This window comes from Orcinus orca, chromosome 10 (assembly GCF_937001465.1).
Source record: "Orcinus orca chromosome 10, mOrcOrc1.1, whole genome shotgun sequence".
NCBI classification, from domain to species: Eukaryota; Metazoa; Chordata; class Mammalia; order Artiodactyla; family Delphinidae; genus Orcinus; species Orcinus orca.
Genome location: NC_064568.1, coordinates 47497759 through 47514172, shown reverse-complemented (window position 1 = coordinate 47514172; position 16414 = coordinate 47497759). Strand labels below are relative to the sequence as shown.

At 37.0% G+C, this 16414-nt stretch overlaps 1 protein-coding gene across 3 annotated transcripts in view; it reads left to right on the top strand.

Annotated features, from left to right (window-relative positions):
- Positions 1 to 16414, top strand: part of OXSR1 (oxidative stress responsive kinase 1) — a 99408-nt gene that overhangs the window by 64302 nt on the left and 18692 nt on the right. For 2 of the 3 annotated variants that reach the window (XM_004277903.4, XM_049715936.1), the window contains 5 exons: positions 984 to 1093; positions 3579 to 3680; positions 7542 to 7675; positions 11619 to 11667; positions 12284 to 12349. In XM_004277903.4, coding sequence (XP_004277951.1) covers positions 984 to 1093; positions 3579 to 3680; positions 7542 to 7675; positions 11619 to 11667; positions 12284 to 12349 — 461 coding nt within the window. The remainder of the gene's footprint in view (positions 1 to 983; positions 1094 to 3578; positions 3681 to 7541; positions 7676 to 11618; positions 11668 to 12283; positions 12350 to 16414) is intronic. The other variant, XM_033402155.2, reaches the window with a different exon arrangement.

The following is a 16414-nucleotide window of genomic DNA, read 5'->3' as shown; positions in this document are numbered from 1 at the left end:
CAGAATACATAGAGAACTCCTAAAACTTAACAACAACAAAAAATCAATTTTAAAATTTAATAGACATTTCTCCAAGGAAGATATTCCAATGTCCAGAAAGCACATGAAAAAGATGCTTAGTATCACTAATCATCAGGGAAGAATGCAAGTCAAAACTAAAAGGAGATACTAACCCATTAGGATGGCTGTTATCAAAAAATAGAAAATAACAAGGATGTGGAGAAATCTGAATCCTTGATCACTATTGGTAGGAATGTAAAACGGTACAGCTGTTGTGAGAAAGAGTATGGCAATTCCTTAAATCAATTAAAAATAAAAATACCGTATGATCCAGCAGTTCCACTTCTGAATGGAATTATACGCCAAAGAACTGAAAGCAGGGACTGTAACAGGTATTTGTGTACCTATTTTCATAGCAGCGTTATTTACAGTGGCTAAAACTTGGAAGCAACTTAAGTGTCCATCAGTGGATGAATGAATACACAAAATGTAGTATATACATACAATGCAATATTATTCAACCTCTAAAGGAAGGAAATTCTGACATATGCTACAACATGGATGCACCTTGAAGATCTTACGCTAAGTGAAACAAGTCAGTTATAAAAAGATACACTGTATGATTCCACTTACATGAAATACTTAAGAGCAGTCAAAATCATAGAGACAGAAAGCAGAATGGTGGTTGCCGGGGGCTGGGGAGAAGAGGCAACTGGAGTTAGTGTTTAATGGATATAGTATTTCAGTTTGGGAAGATGAAAAGAATGGATCGGAGCAAGGAGGAAAATCTGAGGAGAAGATGATGGTGGAGGTGGAGAGGAATGGAGTGAGGAATCTGTTAAGCTATGTCTTAATTTAGTCAAGTTTAGCAGAAAGAAGAGAAAAGGTCATGCCGTGTATATAGGAGCATAACTATATTACTTTCCTATCTACTTATGTTAGTTACTGTACTTTTAATGCCTTGCTGTTGTATTCTATTTTAGACTTTGGAGTTAGTGCTTTTTTAGCAACTGGTGGTGACATTACCCGAAATAAAGTTAGAAAAACCTTTGTTGGAACCCCTTGCTGGATGGCGCCTGAAGTTATGGAACAGGTACTGTGTCTTTTGTCTTTTTAAAACGATTTGGGGTTTTGTTACAAAATTGAAAAAATTGAGTAGTGTTTGCTTTTGTTTGTTCTACTAGGTTTGGCTTTGGGAAGTACGTCTCTGTTCCTTAAGACTGGTCCGTGCTTAAAAAAAAAACTCTAGAATCTTAACAAAGGACATATGAATCTCAAGATTTATACAAAAGGCAACCTAAGGAATAATATAATCAAGATTGATTTAATGCTAATATCCTTAGTACAAATTAAATGACCTGACTTTTTTTACATGTAGTTTCATTGCTATGGCTCTTGAAGGACTAGTTTTCTCCAAGTCCCTCTTTCCCAGTTGTCAAACAAACTGTAGTCTGATGTTGCTGATCCCATCACCTAATGGAAACTGCTATTTCTCCAATCCAGTGCTCATTTTTTTGCTCCTTGTTTCGCTCTCTTTGTGGCATTTGAAACTGTTGACCTTTTCCCCCTTTACTCACATCCTTGGCTTCCTCATTCTTCATCTACTTGTCGGGCCATTTCTCTGGCTTCTCTTCTGGCTTTCCTTCTACTGCTAAATGACACTGCTCCCCAGCACCTTGTTTCTGACTCTTCTATTCTCTGACGACACATACTATTTTCATCTCCACTTCCCACCTGTTAATTATTTCTAAATTATATCCAGTCGAGTCTTGTTTTTTAAGCCTCTGGATAGATATTTCCAATTCCCTATAGATGCTTTACATAAATGTCTTATGTCAAACTCAGTATGTAGAACTGAATCTACTTTTTATTCTGTTACAATAAAATACAATACAGTACAGGCCTATATTGACCCTGTTGGTGAGGGAAGGCTTCCCATGCTAGGGTTATGGGGATGGCTGAATGCACAGCACCTGACACTGGGCCTAATGAGATTGACAGCAGTTTATTATTTGTATGTACACATATCTGGAGGCAGAGGACACTGCATGCCCCACGGGGTTGCACTTAGGAAGGAAAAGAACAAACAGTTGCTGTAGGAGACAGGCTTTGTAGTATCAAGAGAGTGATATGCCCTTTGGTTTCCTTGTGAAGGTGTGATTGGCTTGTTTGAACAATTCTGAGGGCTGGCAGGGAAACCTGCTACTCAGGAATAAACAGGAACTGTACCTGATCCATTTGATATGCAGGGTTGTTGGGCCTAGGGGGCCTTCTCCTTGGGAGGAGACCAAGGAAGGGAATTTTCGCTTACGTCAGTAGAGGTCGTCCTGTTTACCCAATGTTGAAGCAGCATGTAATATGGAGCTTTAATTTTAGGTCTCAAACCACACACTCCCCAAACCTGTTTCTCCTCCTATATTGCTTAGGATAGAAAATTAAAATATTTAATTATATAATATGCTGGTGACAGTATAAAGGAGAGAAATTTGGCAACATATTCACACCAACAACTTTAAAAATATTCTCACCCTTGGTAACTTTTTTCATTCTAAAAATTAAGGTGATAAAACAATACCATAACACAGAGGAATTAATGGGGAGGGTGTGGGACATATATGTAATGGAGTGTTACGCAGCCATAAAAAGGAACAAAATTGGGTCATTTGTAGAGATGTGGATGGACCTGGAGACTGTCATACAGAGTGGGGTGAGTCAGAAAAAGAAAAACATTAACGCATATATGTGGAATCTAGAAAAATGGTGTAGATGATCTTATTTGCAAAGCAGAGATAGAGACACAGATGTGGAGAACAGGCATGTGGACGCCAAGGGGGAAGGGGGGGTGGGATGAACTGGAAGATTGGGATTGATATATATACACTATTGATACTGTGTATAAAATAGATAACTAATAAGAACCTACTGTGTAGCACAAGGAACTCTACTCAGTGCTCTCTGGTGACCTAAGTGGGAAGGAAATCCAAAAAAAAGGGGATATATGTATACGTGTGGCTGATACACTTTGCTGTACAGTAGAAACTAGCACGGCATTGTGAAGCAACTATACGCCAATAAAAATTAATTTAAAAAAAGAAAAAAACAATACCATAACATAGGAAATTGGGAAAACTATGCCTAAGACTGCCTAACACTTTTTTTTGTTCTAGTTCTTTCTAGTTTTTTTCTTTAATAGGCTATATATCTGTTTGTAATAGGATCAGAACTTACGAAAACTTTTGTAATCGTTTTTCTTCATAAGTGCTTTATCATATCACATCATAAAGTGGTTTTCCATATTTTCATATAGAATTCATTAATTTTGCTTTTAGTTGAGTGTATAATATTTTTTAAGTGAATATACCATACTTAACTATTTCCCCATCGTTGGTGAACATTCATTCAGTTTTCTTTCTTTCCTTTTCTTTTTTCCTCTTACCAAGTATATTTGGCTTTTGCCAGCTTTAGATTATATTTTATTGGCTTAAAATTTATGGTTCTTGATACATATTAGAAGCTATCTTTTAAAAGTGCTTTTAGGGTGGTAAAAATAATCTTGTACATCTCTCTGTTCTGTACAGGTCCGGGGTTATGATTTTAAAGCTGACATCTGGAGTTTTGGGATCACAGCAATTGAACTGGCCACAGGGGCAGCTCCTTATCATAAGTATCCACCAATGAAGGTGAAGCTCACATTCAAAATACTACCCCAGCTCATGCCTCAATTCTCTTTCAGAGCCTTACTTCATTTGGCATTCTTTTTTTGTTGTTGTTCTCCTTCACTTTATTTATTTATTTATTTAACATCTTTATTGGAGTATAATTGCTTTACAATGGTGTGTTAGTTTCTGCTTTATAACAAAGTGAATCAGCTATGCATATACATATATCCCCATATCTCCTCCCTCTTGCATCTCCCTCCCACCCTCCCTATACCACCCCTTTAGGTGGTCACAAAGCACCGAGCTGATCTCCCTGTGCTGTGTGGCTGCTTCCCACTAGCTAGCTTTTTTTTTTTTTTTTTTTTTTTTTTTGCGGTATGCGGGCCTCTCACTGTTGTGGCCTCTCCTGTTGCGGAGCACAGGCTCCGGACACGCAGGCTCAGCGGCCGTGGCTCACGGGCCCAGCCGCTCCGCGGCATGTGGAATCCTCCCAGACCGGGGCACAAACCCGTGTCCCCTGCATCGGCAGGCGGACTCTCAACCACTGCGCCACCAGGGAAACCCTAGCTAGCTATTTTACATTTGGTAGTGTATATATGTCCATGCCACTCTCACTTCATCCCAGCTTACCCTTCCCCCCACCCCATGTCCTCAAGTCCATTCTCTACGTCTGCATCTTTATTCCTGTCCTGCCCTTGGGTTCTTCAGAACCTTTTTTTTTTTAAAGATTCCATATATATGTGTTAGCATACAGTATTTGTTTTTCTCTTCCTGACTTACTTCACTCTGTGTGACAGACTCTGGATCCATCCACCTCACTACAAATAACTCAATTTCGTTTCTTTTTATGACCGAGTAATATTCCATTGTATATATGTGCCACATTTTCTTTATCCATTCATCTGTCGATGGACACTTAGGTTGCTTCCATGTCCTGGCTATTGTAAGTAGAGCTGCAATGAACATTGTGGTGCATGACTCTTTTTGAATTATGTTTTGCTCAGAGTATATGCCCAGTAGTGGGATTGCTGGGTCATATGGTAGTTCTATTTTTAGTTTTTTAATGAACCTCCATACTGTTCTCCATAGTGGCTGTACCAATTCACATTCCCACCAGCAGTACAAGAGGGTTCCCTTTTCTCCACACCCTCTCCAGCATTTATTGTTTGTACAGTTTTTGATGATGGCCATTCTGACCGGTGTGAGGTGATACCTCACTGTAGTTTTGATTTGCTTTTCTCTAATGATTAGTGATGTTGAGCATCCTTTCATGTGTTTGTTGGCAATCTGTATCTTCTTTGGAGAAATGTCTTTTTAGGTCTTCTGCCCATTTTTGGATTGGGTTGTTTGTTTTTTTGATATTGAGCTGCATGAGCTGCTTGTAAATTTTGGAGATTAATCCTTTGTCAGTTGCTTCATTTGCAAATATTTTCTTGCATTCTGAGGGTTGTCTTTTCGTCTTGTTTATGGTTTCCTTTGCTGTGCAAAAGCTTTGAAGTTTCATCAGGTCCCATTTGTTTATTTTTGCTTTTATTTTCATTTCTCTAGGAGATGGGTCAAAAAGGATCTTGCTGTGATTTATGTCTATGTTTTCCTCTAAGAGTTTTATAGTGTCTTGCCTTATATTTAGGTCTTTAATCCATTTTGAGTTTATTTTTGTGTATGGTGTTAGGGAGTGTTCTAATTTCATTCTTCTAATGTAGCTGTCCAGTTTTCCCAGCACCACTTATTGAAGAGGCTGTCTTTTCTCCATTGTATATTCTTGCCTCCTTTGTCAAAAATAAGGTGACCACATGTGTGTGGGTTTATCTCTGGGCTTTCTATCCTGTTCCATTGATCTATATTTCTGGTTTTGTGCCAGTACCATACTGTCTTGATTACTGTAGCTTTGTAGTATAGTCTGAAGTCCGGGAGCCTGATTCGTTTGACATTCTTATCCATAGAATTCTGCCCTGCATTCCTTCTAACTCCTGTAGCAGTTAAAATCTCTATTAGATATTTGGTATTTAGCATTGGGTGACTTTACATTGTAGTTGAGCTTTTTATATGATGACTCACCATCTCCTGACTGTGTAACTAGTTTGATATTAGGATCTGTTGTGTCTTATTTTAGGGTGTGTTCCCCACAGTCACTTGTGTAGAACAGCCTCAGTGGGGATGACGATCATTTCTACTTTATAAGGTTGTTGGAAGGGTTACATGTTAATAGTAATTATCACTAACATTGATTCAGCACTTATCTGTGCCAGGCACTGTTTTTAAGTGCTTTTTATATGTTAAATAAGATCCATGCAAAGTGTTCATGTGCCATACATATATATCATTCTCACTGTTATTGAATAAAAGTTTGCTTTGTAGTAGGACATTAAGCAGCTTTTATTAAAAGGCCTCTTATATCCTGAAGGAGTAGTTACCTGAAACGTAGTTGTTAATCCTAATGCCCCAACATTAGTAATAAATGAGTTTTTTGTGTTTCAAAATGGTCCTGCCAGTACTGTTGGCAGCCATTTTTATCTGTGTGACCCCTTAATTGTAATATGCACATGAATTCTATTTGTTTGTAACTGTAGCTGTTGTTTATAGTTCTGCTTGATCACTTTACAAAATGCCCTGTGACTGTTTAAATTGGTGACCACCATTGTGAATTTTTGTCATAGTGATATTATTCATATATCTATGTTCTTGGTGCATTTTAGAACCTTTAAAATGTTATTTTGTCCCCTTTAACAATGTAGAGAGGGACAAAACCAGTAAGCAGATAGTATGAAAACCCTCTCTATATCTGCATATTCAAAACATATGTATATTGACCTATATATTTGATGCGTGAAAGGTTAGTGATATTTTAAGGCCACGGTTTTTTCTTAAAGGTCAAGATGCCTAGGTGTAAGTGAATAGTCACAAGGTTTTGAAAAGGATGGTTTTTTAATAACTGTAAGGTGGGAGGCTATTTTTAGGTCCAAGAAATGGCTTATTTTTAAAAAGAGGTGGGGGAGGAAGATGAGGTTTACTTTATATCATTGTAGGCAGTGACTCCTGCAGTTGTAGCCAGACATACACATGTTAACCTATTTGCTCAAAACGAGAAATACTGCCAATCTTAGTAGTTCCCTTTCAGTAAATATAAATTGAATCTGAATAGCAAGTAATAATTCTGATTATAGCATTTTAATTTTGGTATTGACTTTGTGCTCAGAAAAATGGCTTATACTTTTATTAAAAAGTCAAACAGTATAGAAAAACACAAAACATCCCAAATTCCACCATATAAATGTGACCTTTATTATTTACATCTCTATGCATTAAGATAGTATGTTGCCATGTCAGTCAAGGAAGGAAGAGATTTCGGATGGACAGTTGCTGCAGGGAAGGTAGGAAGAATGCAAACTAAAAGAGGCTGTAGTTTTGTTAACTGGGACATCATCAGTGATTTCTGTGATTGAAGTTTCTGAGGAGTTCTGGGAAGAGAAGGTCAGGTTACAAGGGGTCAGGTTGGAACAGAGCCATGAATAGGTAAAGTCAGCAAGGTCACACTCTTAATTTTGCTATGGTTTTAATTTTTTTTAAGATAGTTTGCTGGTATAAGAATGGGGACAGAGGACATGAAGAAAGGATTCCAACTAAAGGACATACAGTACAATGTTGATACAGTTGAGCCCTTGTAGGCACATGCCTGGGAAGCCCACTATCTATAAGATACTGTTTATGTGGAAAACACCTAAATAACTCTAGTTTCCAAACAACTGGTCTAGATGTGAACTTTTAGAAAATGAAATCTGCTCGTATGTTTGGAGGTTGTCTATATTGAAAAAACTTGGCCGCAATATTTAATTTACTTTACTGAGTCTTCAGAAGTTTATATTGTATTAAAAATTCTTACAGGTTTTAATGCTGACACTGCAGAATGATCCTCCTTCTTTGGAAACTGGTGTTCAAGATAAAGAAATGCTGAAAAAGTATGGAAAATCATTTAGAAAAATGATTTCATTGTGCCTTCAAAAGGATCCAGAAAAAAGGTAAAATATGAGATAAAGCTTACTTTTCTCTTCATCTAATATATAAACCATTGGGGAAGCCTAAGAATCACATACATACATGCCATACATACATACATGCACAGCAAATTCAAAGGAACTAAATACAAACATTAGGGAAAAAATGCACAGACCATTATACTAGACTGGAATGAGTGAATTACTTTCTCCCTTCTTTTTAGTATACAGTGTACCCTAAATAGTTAAGCTATTTCCTGGTTAATTTCTTATAATTATAAATTTCTATGTTATTGAAATGCCAAGTTAGTGGGAGGGCTTATTTTCAATTTGCATTTAAGAGTTGTAAGTAAAGCAGTATCTTAATGCTCTTTACAATTTTAATAACAAGAGCAATATACATAGCAAATATTATATTTAATGTCGAATAGTCATACTTATTTCCTTACTAGAAAGATATTTTAGTTAAGTGGACCAAAAAGTCAAAGAGCTTATTGTTAACATTAGAAAAATTGGGTGGCATGTAAGTAAGAGAAACATGATCATCTAATGTGTGTATCGTTATGAATTAAACAGAAGCATAGAATGTTGAAGATCATTGAATACAATTTTTTATCTTTGAGGTCAACCAAAACTCCTGATTTCTAACCTTGGGCCCTGTTCCCACTCTGTCTTATTTTTCTGTTTCACATAGTATATACATAGTCCACTCAGTTTCTTAGCACTAAGAAGTCTTTAATTTTGATTTTTCTAAAGCTCAACAAAAGTAAAAGATTTGAACTGACATCCTTGATCATGTCTTTAGTATATTTAATGGGCTTCAAAATTTACTGTTGGAAATATTGGAAAGGGTAAGAAAACAGGCAGTAAAATTCAAACCTTTGTTTTTAGAACTTTTTTTCTCTTTCTGAATAAATTGGTATAAAACATAGGTAATGCTTTTGCTTCTGCCAAGTTAGTTGACTAAAATAACAGAATTCTCTTGTTACAAACACCCAGAAATGCTGGCTAAATCTATCAAACTTAAAAAACCAAATACAGAGATGAACTTGCAATAAAGGGATATCTTCAGATGCCAGAATTAATAAGGAAGCCATAAATCCAAGAACTATCATAAACTAATTCTGTGGCTCCCCTCAGTAGGACACTATTCATTCCAATAACCTACTGGTTTGGATTTTTAACTTCCAAGTGGGGACTGGAAATGAGATATTGGGCCTACTCAATGGGGATTTTGAACTGAGATCCCTGCTTAAAGCTAGGACATTCAGAAGTCTGCATCCTCCGTAAAAGGAGAGACCAAAAAACAAAAAAAAAATCTGCCCATCATCACAATGACACAACAGAAATCTTTCCTGAATAATCCAGCCCTCTGACCTGGACATTCTGCAGGCTTACAGTCTGAATTTATACCCATATTATCCAGGAATCCACAGGATTAGAAAGTAAAACAGTTATTACTAAGCCAGTTTTATTTCTGGCAGAAGCAATTGGAAACTGCACTGTTAGAATACTTCCAAAACTCAGGTCCATGAGATTCTTTTTTTTCTTTTTTTAAATTTTATTTATTTTTGGCTGTGTTAGGTCTTTGTTGCTGCGTGCAGGCTTTCTCTAGTTGCGGCGAGCGGGGGCTACTCTTTGTTGCGATACATGGGCTTCTCATTGCGGTGGCTTCTCTTGTTGCGGAGCACAGGCTCTAGACACACGGGCTTCAGTAGTTGCAGCACGCGGGCTTTGTAGTTGTCGCGTGCGGGCTCAGTAGTTTTGTCACACGGGCTTAGTTGCTGCATGGCATGTGGGATCTTCCCGTACCAGGGACTGAACCTGTGTCCCCTGCATTGGCAGGCAGATTCTGAACCACTGCACTGCCAGGGAAGTCCCCCATGAAATTCTTGCACTGAAGAGATCACAATCCAAAATTACAAAACGCACAGTGTAACATTACCGCTGTGAACTAGAAGCAACATTCGAAGAAATAACAGCTGAGAATTTTCTGAATTGATGAACTACCTTTATTTTCAGGCTAAGGAAATATCACCCCAGATTCCAAGTGGTATCCCTCTTTTCCCACTTGTACACATTGTCGTGAAACTACTGGACACAAAGGCAAAGAGAAGCTCTTAAATGCAACCTGAGAGAACAGATTACGTACTGAGGAATAGCAGGCAGATTGACAGCCACTTCCCCAAAAACAACAGTCAAGGCCAGAATATACTGGAACAGTGCTGAGAAAAAAAAAGCTGTTAACCCAGAATTCTCCATCTAGTCAAACTATCATTCAACAGTAAGCATGAAATTAAGTTATTTTTCAGACAAAAATTGAGTTTTCCAGTCATGTTTTAATCACTTAAAGAACTCCTCTAAAGTGTACTTTAGAAAGAAGGAAGTGAACCTAGAAGAAAAGAACGAATCATAAAAAACAGTGTTGTGCAAACTGTTGAACATATTGAAATTGTGACTGAATGAAAAAAATAGGAATGGTAATGTCTACTTTCAGTTTGCATAGCACTTCCACACTGACTCTCTCTTTTAATCTTTATAAGAATCCTCTGAGGCCCTGGTTCTCAAGCTTGAGTACATATTGGTATCACCTGGGGAGTTCTAAAAACTGCTGATACCCAGGTTTGCCCCCACAGATTCTGCTTTAAGTGTTAAGGGGAACAGCCTGGGCATCAGGATTTTTTTTTTTTTTTTTAAATAAGGTAAGACTTTATTTCTCTCTTGTGTAACAGTTCACATGTGGTATGACAACTCTATTTCAGGAGGGCAATCCAAAACGTAGGCTGCTTCTACCTTGTTCCTCTGACATAGCTAGAATATGACCCTCATGTCTTTAGTCCCAAGGATTTTTTTTTTAACTCCCAGATATTGTAATGCACAGCAGTGTTTAAGAACCACTGCTTTTAGGGACTTGGCCAGGTAATACTGAACCTTAGAGAAGTGATTTGCTCAAGATTACATGGTAGGTATGTGGCGTTAATCAGGTCCAGTTTCTTAAGTGTAGTATTTATTATTTATTCTCAGTCATACGTTTGTGAAATGGACAACAGTGCCTTTATGCCAGTGAAGTAAGACTGTACACAGTTGAGTTAAAAACTGAGTTTAGGGCTTCCCTGGTGGCTCAGTGGTTAAGAATCTGCCTGCCAATGCAGGGGACACAGATTCGAGCCCTGGTCCAGGAAGATCCCACATGCCACGGAGCAACTGAGCCTGTGCGCCACAACTACTGAGCCTGCGCTCTAGAGCCCACAAGCCACAACTACTGAGCCCATGCACCACATTTACTGAAGCCCATGCGCTCTAGAGCCCGTGCTCCGCAACAAGAGAAGCCACCACAGTGAAAAGCCCACGCACAGCAATGAAGAGTAGCCCCTGCTCGCCACAGCTAGAGAAAGCCTGCATGCAGTTACGAAGACCCAACACAGCCAAAAATAATAAATAAATAAAAATAAATTAATTTTAAAAAACCTGAGTTTAGATTAAATTGGGGGACTATACGTTACTCTTAGAATCTTCAGTTTTTTTAAAGGAAATTGTGAAATTATTTTTTAAAAATATGTAGTTACCTAAGTTGAAGGCTTGCAGGCAACCATGTGGCAAGAAGCACAGGGCTTGATTTGTGAGTTTAAATATATTTTTTTGCCTCGTTAAAGCAGATAAAGCCAACTTATTGGGAAATAATATTAAATAGCAAATATATTGAAAGCCACTAAGAAATCATGCTTTTAAAAGAAACATTTCACTAATGAATTTTTGAAAGAGCCTACAATAATTATTATCAGAACATTTCTATTTGAGTTTTTTAATTTTGTTCGATGTCTTGTACTGAGTTTATCCTTTTTGGTTTTTAGTAGGTTGAGGACAGTGGAGTACACTGAGTTTTTATCTTGATGCTCAAGAAATCATTTTTGAAAATGAAAACCCACATTCCACTTGAATTTATAAAAACTTTCTTTTCTGGTTTTAGACCAACAGCAGCAGAACTGTTAAGGCACAAATTTTTCCAAAAAGCAAAGGTAGGACATTCTAACTTGATTTCATGTGTTCATATGATCCTCCTCAATTACCTAAATTAGGTTCACTGTTCAGATGTTGCATTAAGATGATTATTTTTGGAAGAATGGTGGTAGATCAAATAATTGCTGAGGGCACTATTTATATAATCTTTGGTATATAAGATAAATGTATTTTTCATATAAATTAAGTGTCAGGTAAAACTTAAAACAGGAAAAATGAATATTAAACTTTACCATTATAAATAAAATCTGTGGAAAATTCTGTGAAATATACTGAACTCTCATTTCAGGGTTTACTACTGAATTAGTAAACATCTCATTTCCCAAAGATGTGGGTTAAGTAGGATGTTACTGTAGTTGGGAAATGTGGGACCATGATCCCAAAGGACATATGTTAAAGCAAACTTTTCATAGATAATGGTTTTACAGTACACTAAAGATTTTTCTCAATTTATAAAGTCATGGTAGTAATATACTAAGGAGCTTCAGAAGCTTTTTTCAAACTTCTTTATAAAACAGTTACTGTATCACATTTTAATTGTGAATATTTCTGTGTCAGTTATTTTGTTCAATAAAAACTTCTTGTGAGAATAAAATACTTATTTTTCCTCTCCAGAATAAAGAATTTCTTCAAGAAAAAATATTGCAGAGAGCACCAACCATTTCTGAAAGAGCTAGAAAGGTAAATGGGGATTTTACTCAGTTTTTCTGGGAAATTACTTAGAATAGATTTACTTTTGCATTTTGAAAGTATATTTAACTAATACTGTGTTAACAGTGTGAGTATTACTCATTTTCTTTCAGTCTTATCTTTAGCATTCTTTGATATATTCTTTTAGCAATAGTCTACTGTATGCCTTGGTATTACTCCACTATCAACTAGAATGAAAAGGTATGTTACGTAATTAATGAATTAATTCTAAATTCTGTTAAATCACTGTTTGCAACTACCAGAGTAAGTTGTAAAGTTGTGAAGTTTCTTCACACCATACAAAAACAATGAAGACACCACTTCACACCCACTAGGATAACTATATCAAAAAAGACAAACAATAACAAGTGTTGCTAAAGATGTAGAGAAATTGGAGCCCTTACACATTACTGACGGGAATGGAAAATGGTGTGGCCACTTTTAAAAAGCAGTCGGGCAGTTTCACAAAAGGCTAAACAAAGTTGCCATATGACCCAGCAATTCCACTCCTAGTCACACCCAAGAGCATTGAAAACATGTACACATAAAAATATGTACATGGGTCCAGTCGCCGTCAGCCGAGGGCTGGCGGAGAGACACGCCCATGGCTGGGAAGTTGGCGGAGAAGAAAAATCCACCATGGGTACTTCCGGGGATTCTTCATATTGATGGAAGAAAGTGTTCAGAGTACCAAGTGAATCCCATTGAAGCCACGTGAGGGAGATAGGAGAGGCTAAATATAGCCACATTAAAAACCATCAGCAATGTTGGAAACAGCTTCAAGCTGAACATCCACATCTATATCCTAAGCTGCTTCGGCTGAGTGAATTTCTATTAAATAACAGTATCCTTTCTCTTGGCTGACTGGAAGAACTACATGTTTTAAGAAGAAAAGAGTTTAAAAAATTAAATAATTCAGTCTTATGTCCTTCCCCCTGACTAAAGTAGAAGCCACTTCCCCATTATTTCACGATTAATGTGAAAAAGTACAGGAACAATGAGAGGAAGTTCATCTGTTTCCAGTAGTAACATTCTGGTTTCTGTTGGAATTCCATCGGCAGCAGAAGGAAGCAGCATATACCACATGCCTCCCTATTACAATACACAAAGCTGTCAACTTTGAACTCTTTTGAAATGTTAGTAAAGTAGAAAAGATGATTGTGGCTTTCCTTCAATATTACTTGGGTAACCTAGCCTTAAAATAGTGAACAAACATAAGTCCTTTACCCTTAAGGCAGGACCAAACCAAGATATTAGTGGTCTAGGTAAGCTAGTAATTTGGCATACCTTCAAATGGTTACTTTTCAGATATTCACTCAGCAGGTGTTTGGGTGAGGAGTTGGGCATGGCAGGCCTTGAGAGGGAGTGGAAAGGGGGCTGATGGGGCCTTTCAGTTTGCATACTCTATTCAGTATAACAAAGACCATGCAACTGATCTGGCTAGATCTCCTTGGAAGGCAGTTTGGTGACCATCTGTAGATTTTCAAATATGCCCTTCCCTATTCCAAGCTGTTTATCGAGGCATTAGTAACTGCAGCATTTATAACTGCACTGGTAGCTCCTTGAAAGGTTACTGCTTTATATTCTTTTCTCTACCTTGTTGCATTCCCAAAGATGCTTTCACACTCCTTATAGATCCAGCCTCCCTTCTATACCATGTACTGAGTGTCTGTTATGTGCCAGGCACTGTGCCAGATACTAGAAATATAAAAGTGATGAAGATACTTTCCCTGCCCTTAAGGACACACCTTGGGTAGGGGAAAGATTTACAAACAAATAATACAATACCACAGTGATGAAGCCTGTAGCAGTAAAATGGTTATTACTAGATATTACTGGTAAAATGCTCTGAAATCCTTTCTTAAAATAGAAGGTATTTTGAATTTGCCTTTATCTCTGGAAATCTTACCTTGGGTAAGGACTGGAATGAAAAGAGAGTAATGTTAAAAAAAAATATGTACATGAATGTTCATAGAAGTATTCTTCATAACTAAAAAGTGGAAACAACCTGAATGTCCATCTATTATAAACGGATATATAAAATGTCATGTACCTATACAATGGAATATTATTCAGAAATAATGAATGAAGTACTGATACATGCCATAACATGGGTGTACCTTTAAAACATTATGCTAATTGAAAGACATATTCTATGATTCCATTTATGTGAACTATCCAGAATAGGCAAATGTATAGAGACAGAAAGTAGATTATTGGTTGCCTAGGACTTGAGCAGATTGTAGGGAAAAGGGCAGTGACTGCTAATGGGTATGGGATGTTTTTTGGGGGGTGGAGGGAGTGATGAAAATGACCAAAATTTGATTGTGGAGTTGGTTTCACAACTCTGAATATACTAAAAATCATTGGATTATAATACCTTAAATGGGTCAATTTTACGATATATGAATTATATCTCTGTAAAGCTGTTACTTTTAAAAAAGAAGCATTTAGAGAATGGCGCTACCACCAATGGCTCTTGGAAATTGAAAACATTATAGAAGAAATGAAAAAAATTCTTTACAAAGATTTTAGGGTAAAGTTGAGGAATTTCCCAGAAAACAGAGCCAAAAGGCCAAGAGATAGATAACAGAAAAGATGAGAACATTAGAAGATTATTTGAGAAGCCTCAATATTTGAGTTAAAAGAGTTCCAGAAAAGGAGAACTGAGAAAAACAGAAGAAAAGAAATTACTGAAAAAATAATTCAAGAAAAATTTTCTGAATTTCCAGATTGAAAGAGCCCAAGTACCCAGCACAGTGAATGAAAATAGACCAACAGTAAGGCACATTTACCACGGTAGCTCATAATACCGGAGACGAAAAGAAGATGTGTAGCTTTCCAGAGAAGGGGGACAGGGCACGGACAGGATCGGGGTCATAATGACCTCAGCAGCATCTCTGGAAGCCACATCACAATGCAGCACTATTTCAACATTATGAAAAAAAAATGTTTTCTAACCCAGATTTTTTTTTTAACCAGTCAGACTGTAAGTGAAGTGTGGGAACAGAATCAAGTTATGTTCAGAAATGCTTGGCTTTAATAAATGTGCCATGTTGATAGTAGAGGAAGTGTTTAAAGTAAGAACAGGGAAGTCATGTGATCTAGGAAGCATGGTCCTCTAGATGACGGTAGAGTGAGATCTAAAGTACCAGACCTGGTGTCAGTCTGGTGGAACAGATCAGGAGGCTCTGGTGAGAGGCTTTCTCAAGAAGATAATACTGATGAATACCTAATATATGTGAATATGGTGAGAGGAGATTTACACAGCAGGGAGAGAATTGAGGGATGAATATGACAAGTAAGAAATAAGCAAATATTAACTCCAGGGGAAATTAAAAAGTTATGCAGAAAAGAAAAGTAATTGTAATATATAATAAGGTTCACCTGTATAGTTTATATAATCATGTTATATAAACACTGAATATTGATTTAAGCAAAATTACAGTGTATCTTGAAAAAAGAGTAGGGGATTGATAATAGGGTTTAATTCTCATTTGCATAGCAGGAAGTTCAATAGATAATTCCTAAAACTAGAAAATCAAGGGGTAATAATAAGAACAGGTTACTCAGAGAGATAAATATAAATTCCAAAAGAATAAGCTAACATGAATTGAAAGTGGTTGCCTGTGAGGAAGAATATGAAAGTTAGGGGACTGCTCTTTTTCTTAACAACACTTGCATAGTTGTAGTACTTTTGAAACTATGGAGGTATAATTGTGATTTTAAACATTAAAATTGAAAAAAAAGAGCAGCATCTTCTTTATCTTGGGTTTATTTATTTGAGGGCTTAAACTCCACCCCCCCACACCTTTTTTCAGTGTCTCAAGATACGAAACCATTAATCAGATTTGACCTGTGACTTCACATAAGAAGGATTTGGATGATGTGCAGGCTCAGAATATGGGAGTACAGGGAGGGTCAGTGGTTGTGAGTAAAGACAAATAGTGGAGATTATGAACAGAAAGCAAGTGAAGGATGGAGGATGTGAGTTTATATAGGAAAACTTCTCTATTGGGAAAATTATTATCTGCTTACAACATTGAAGTAATAGAA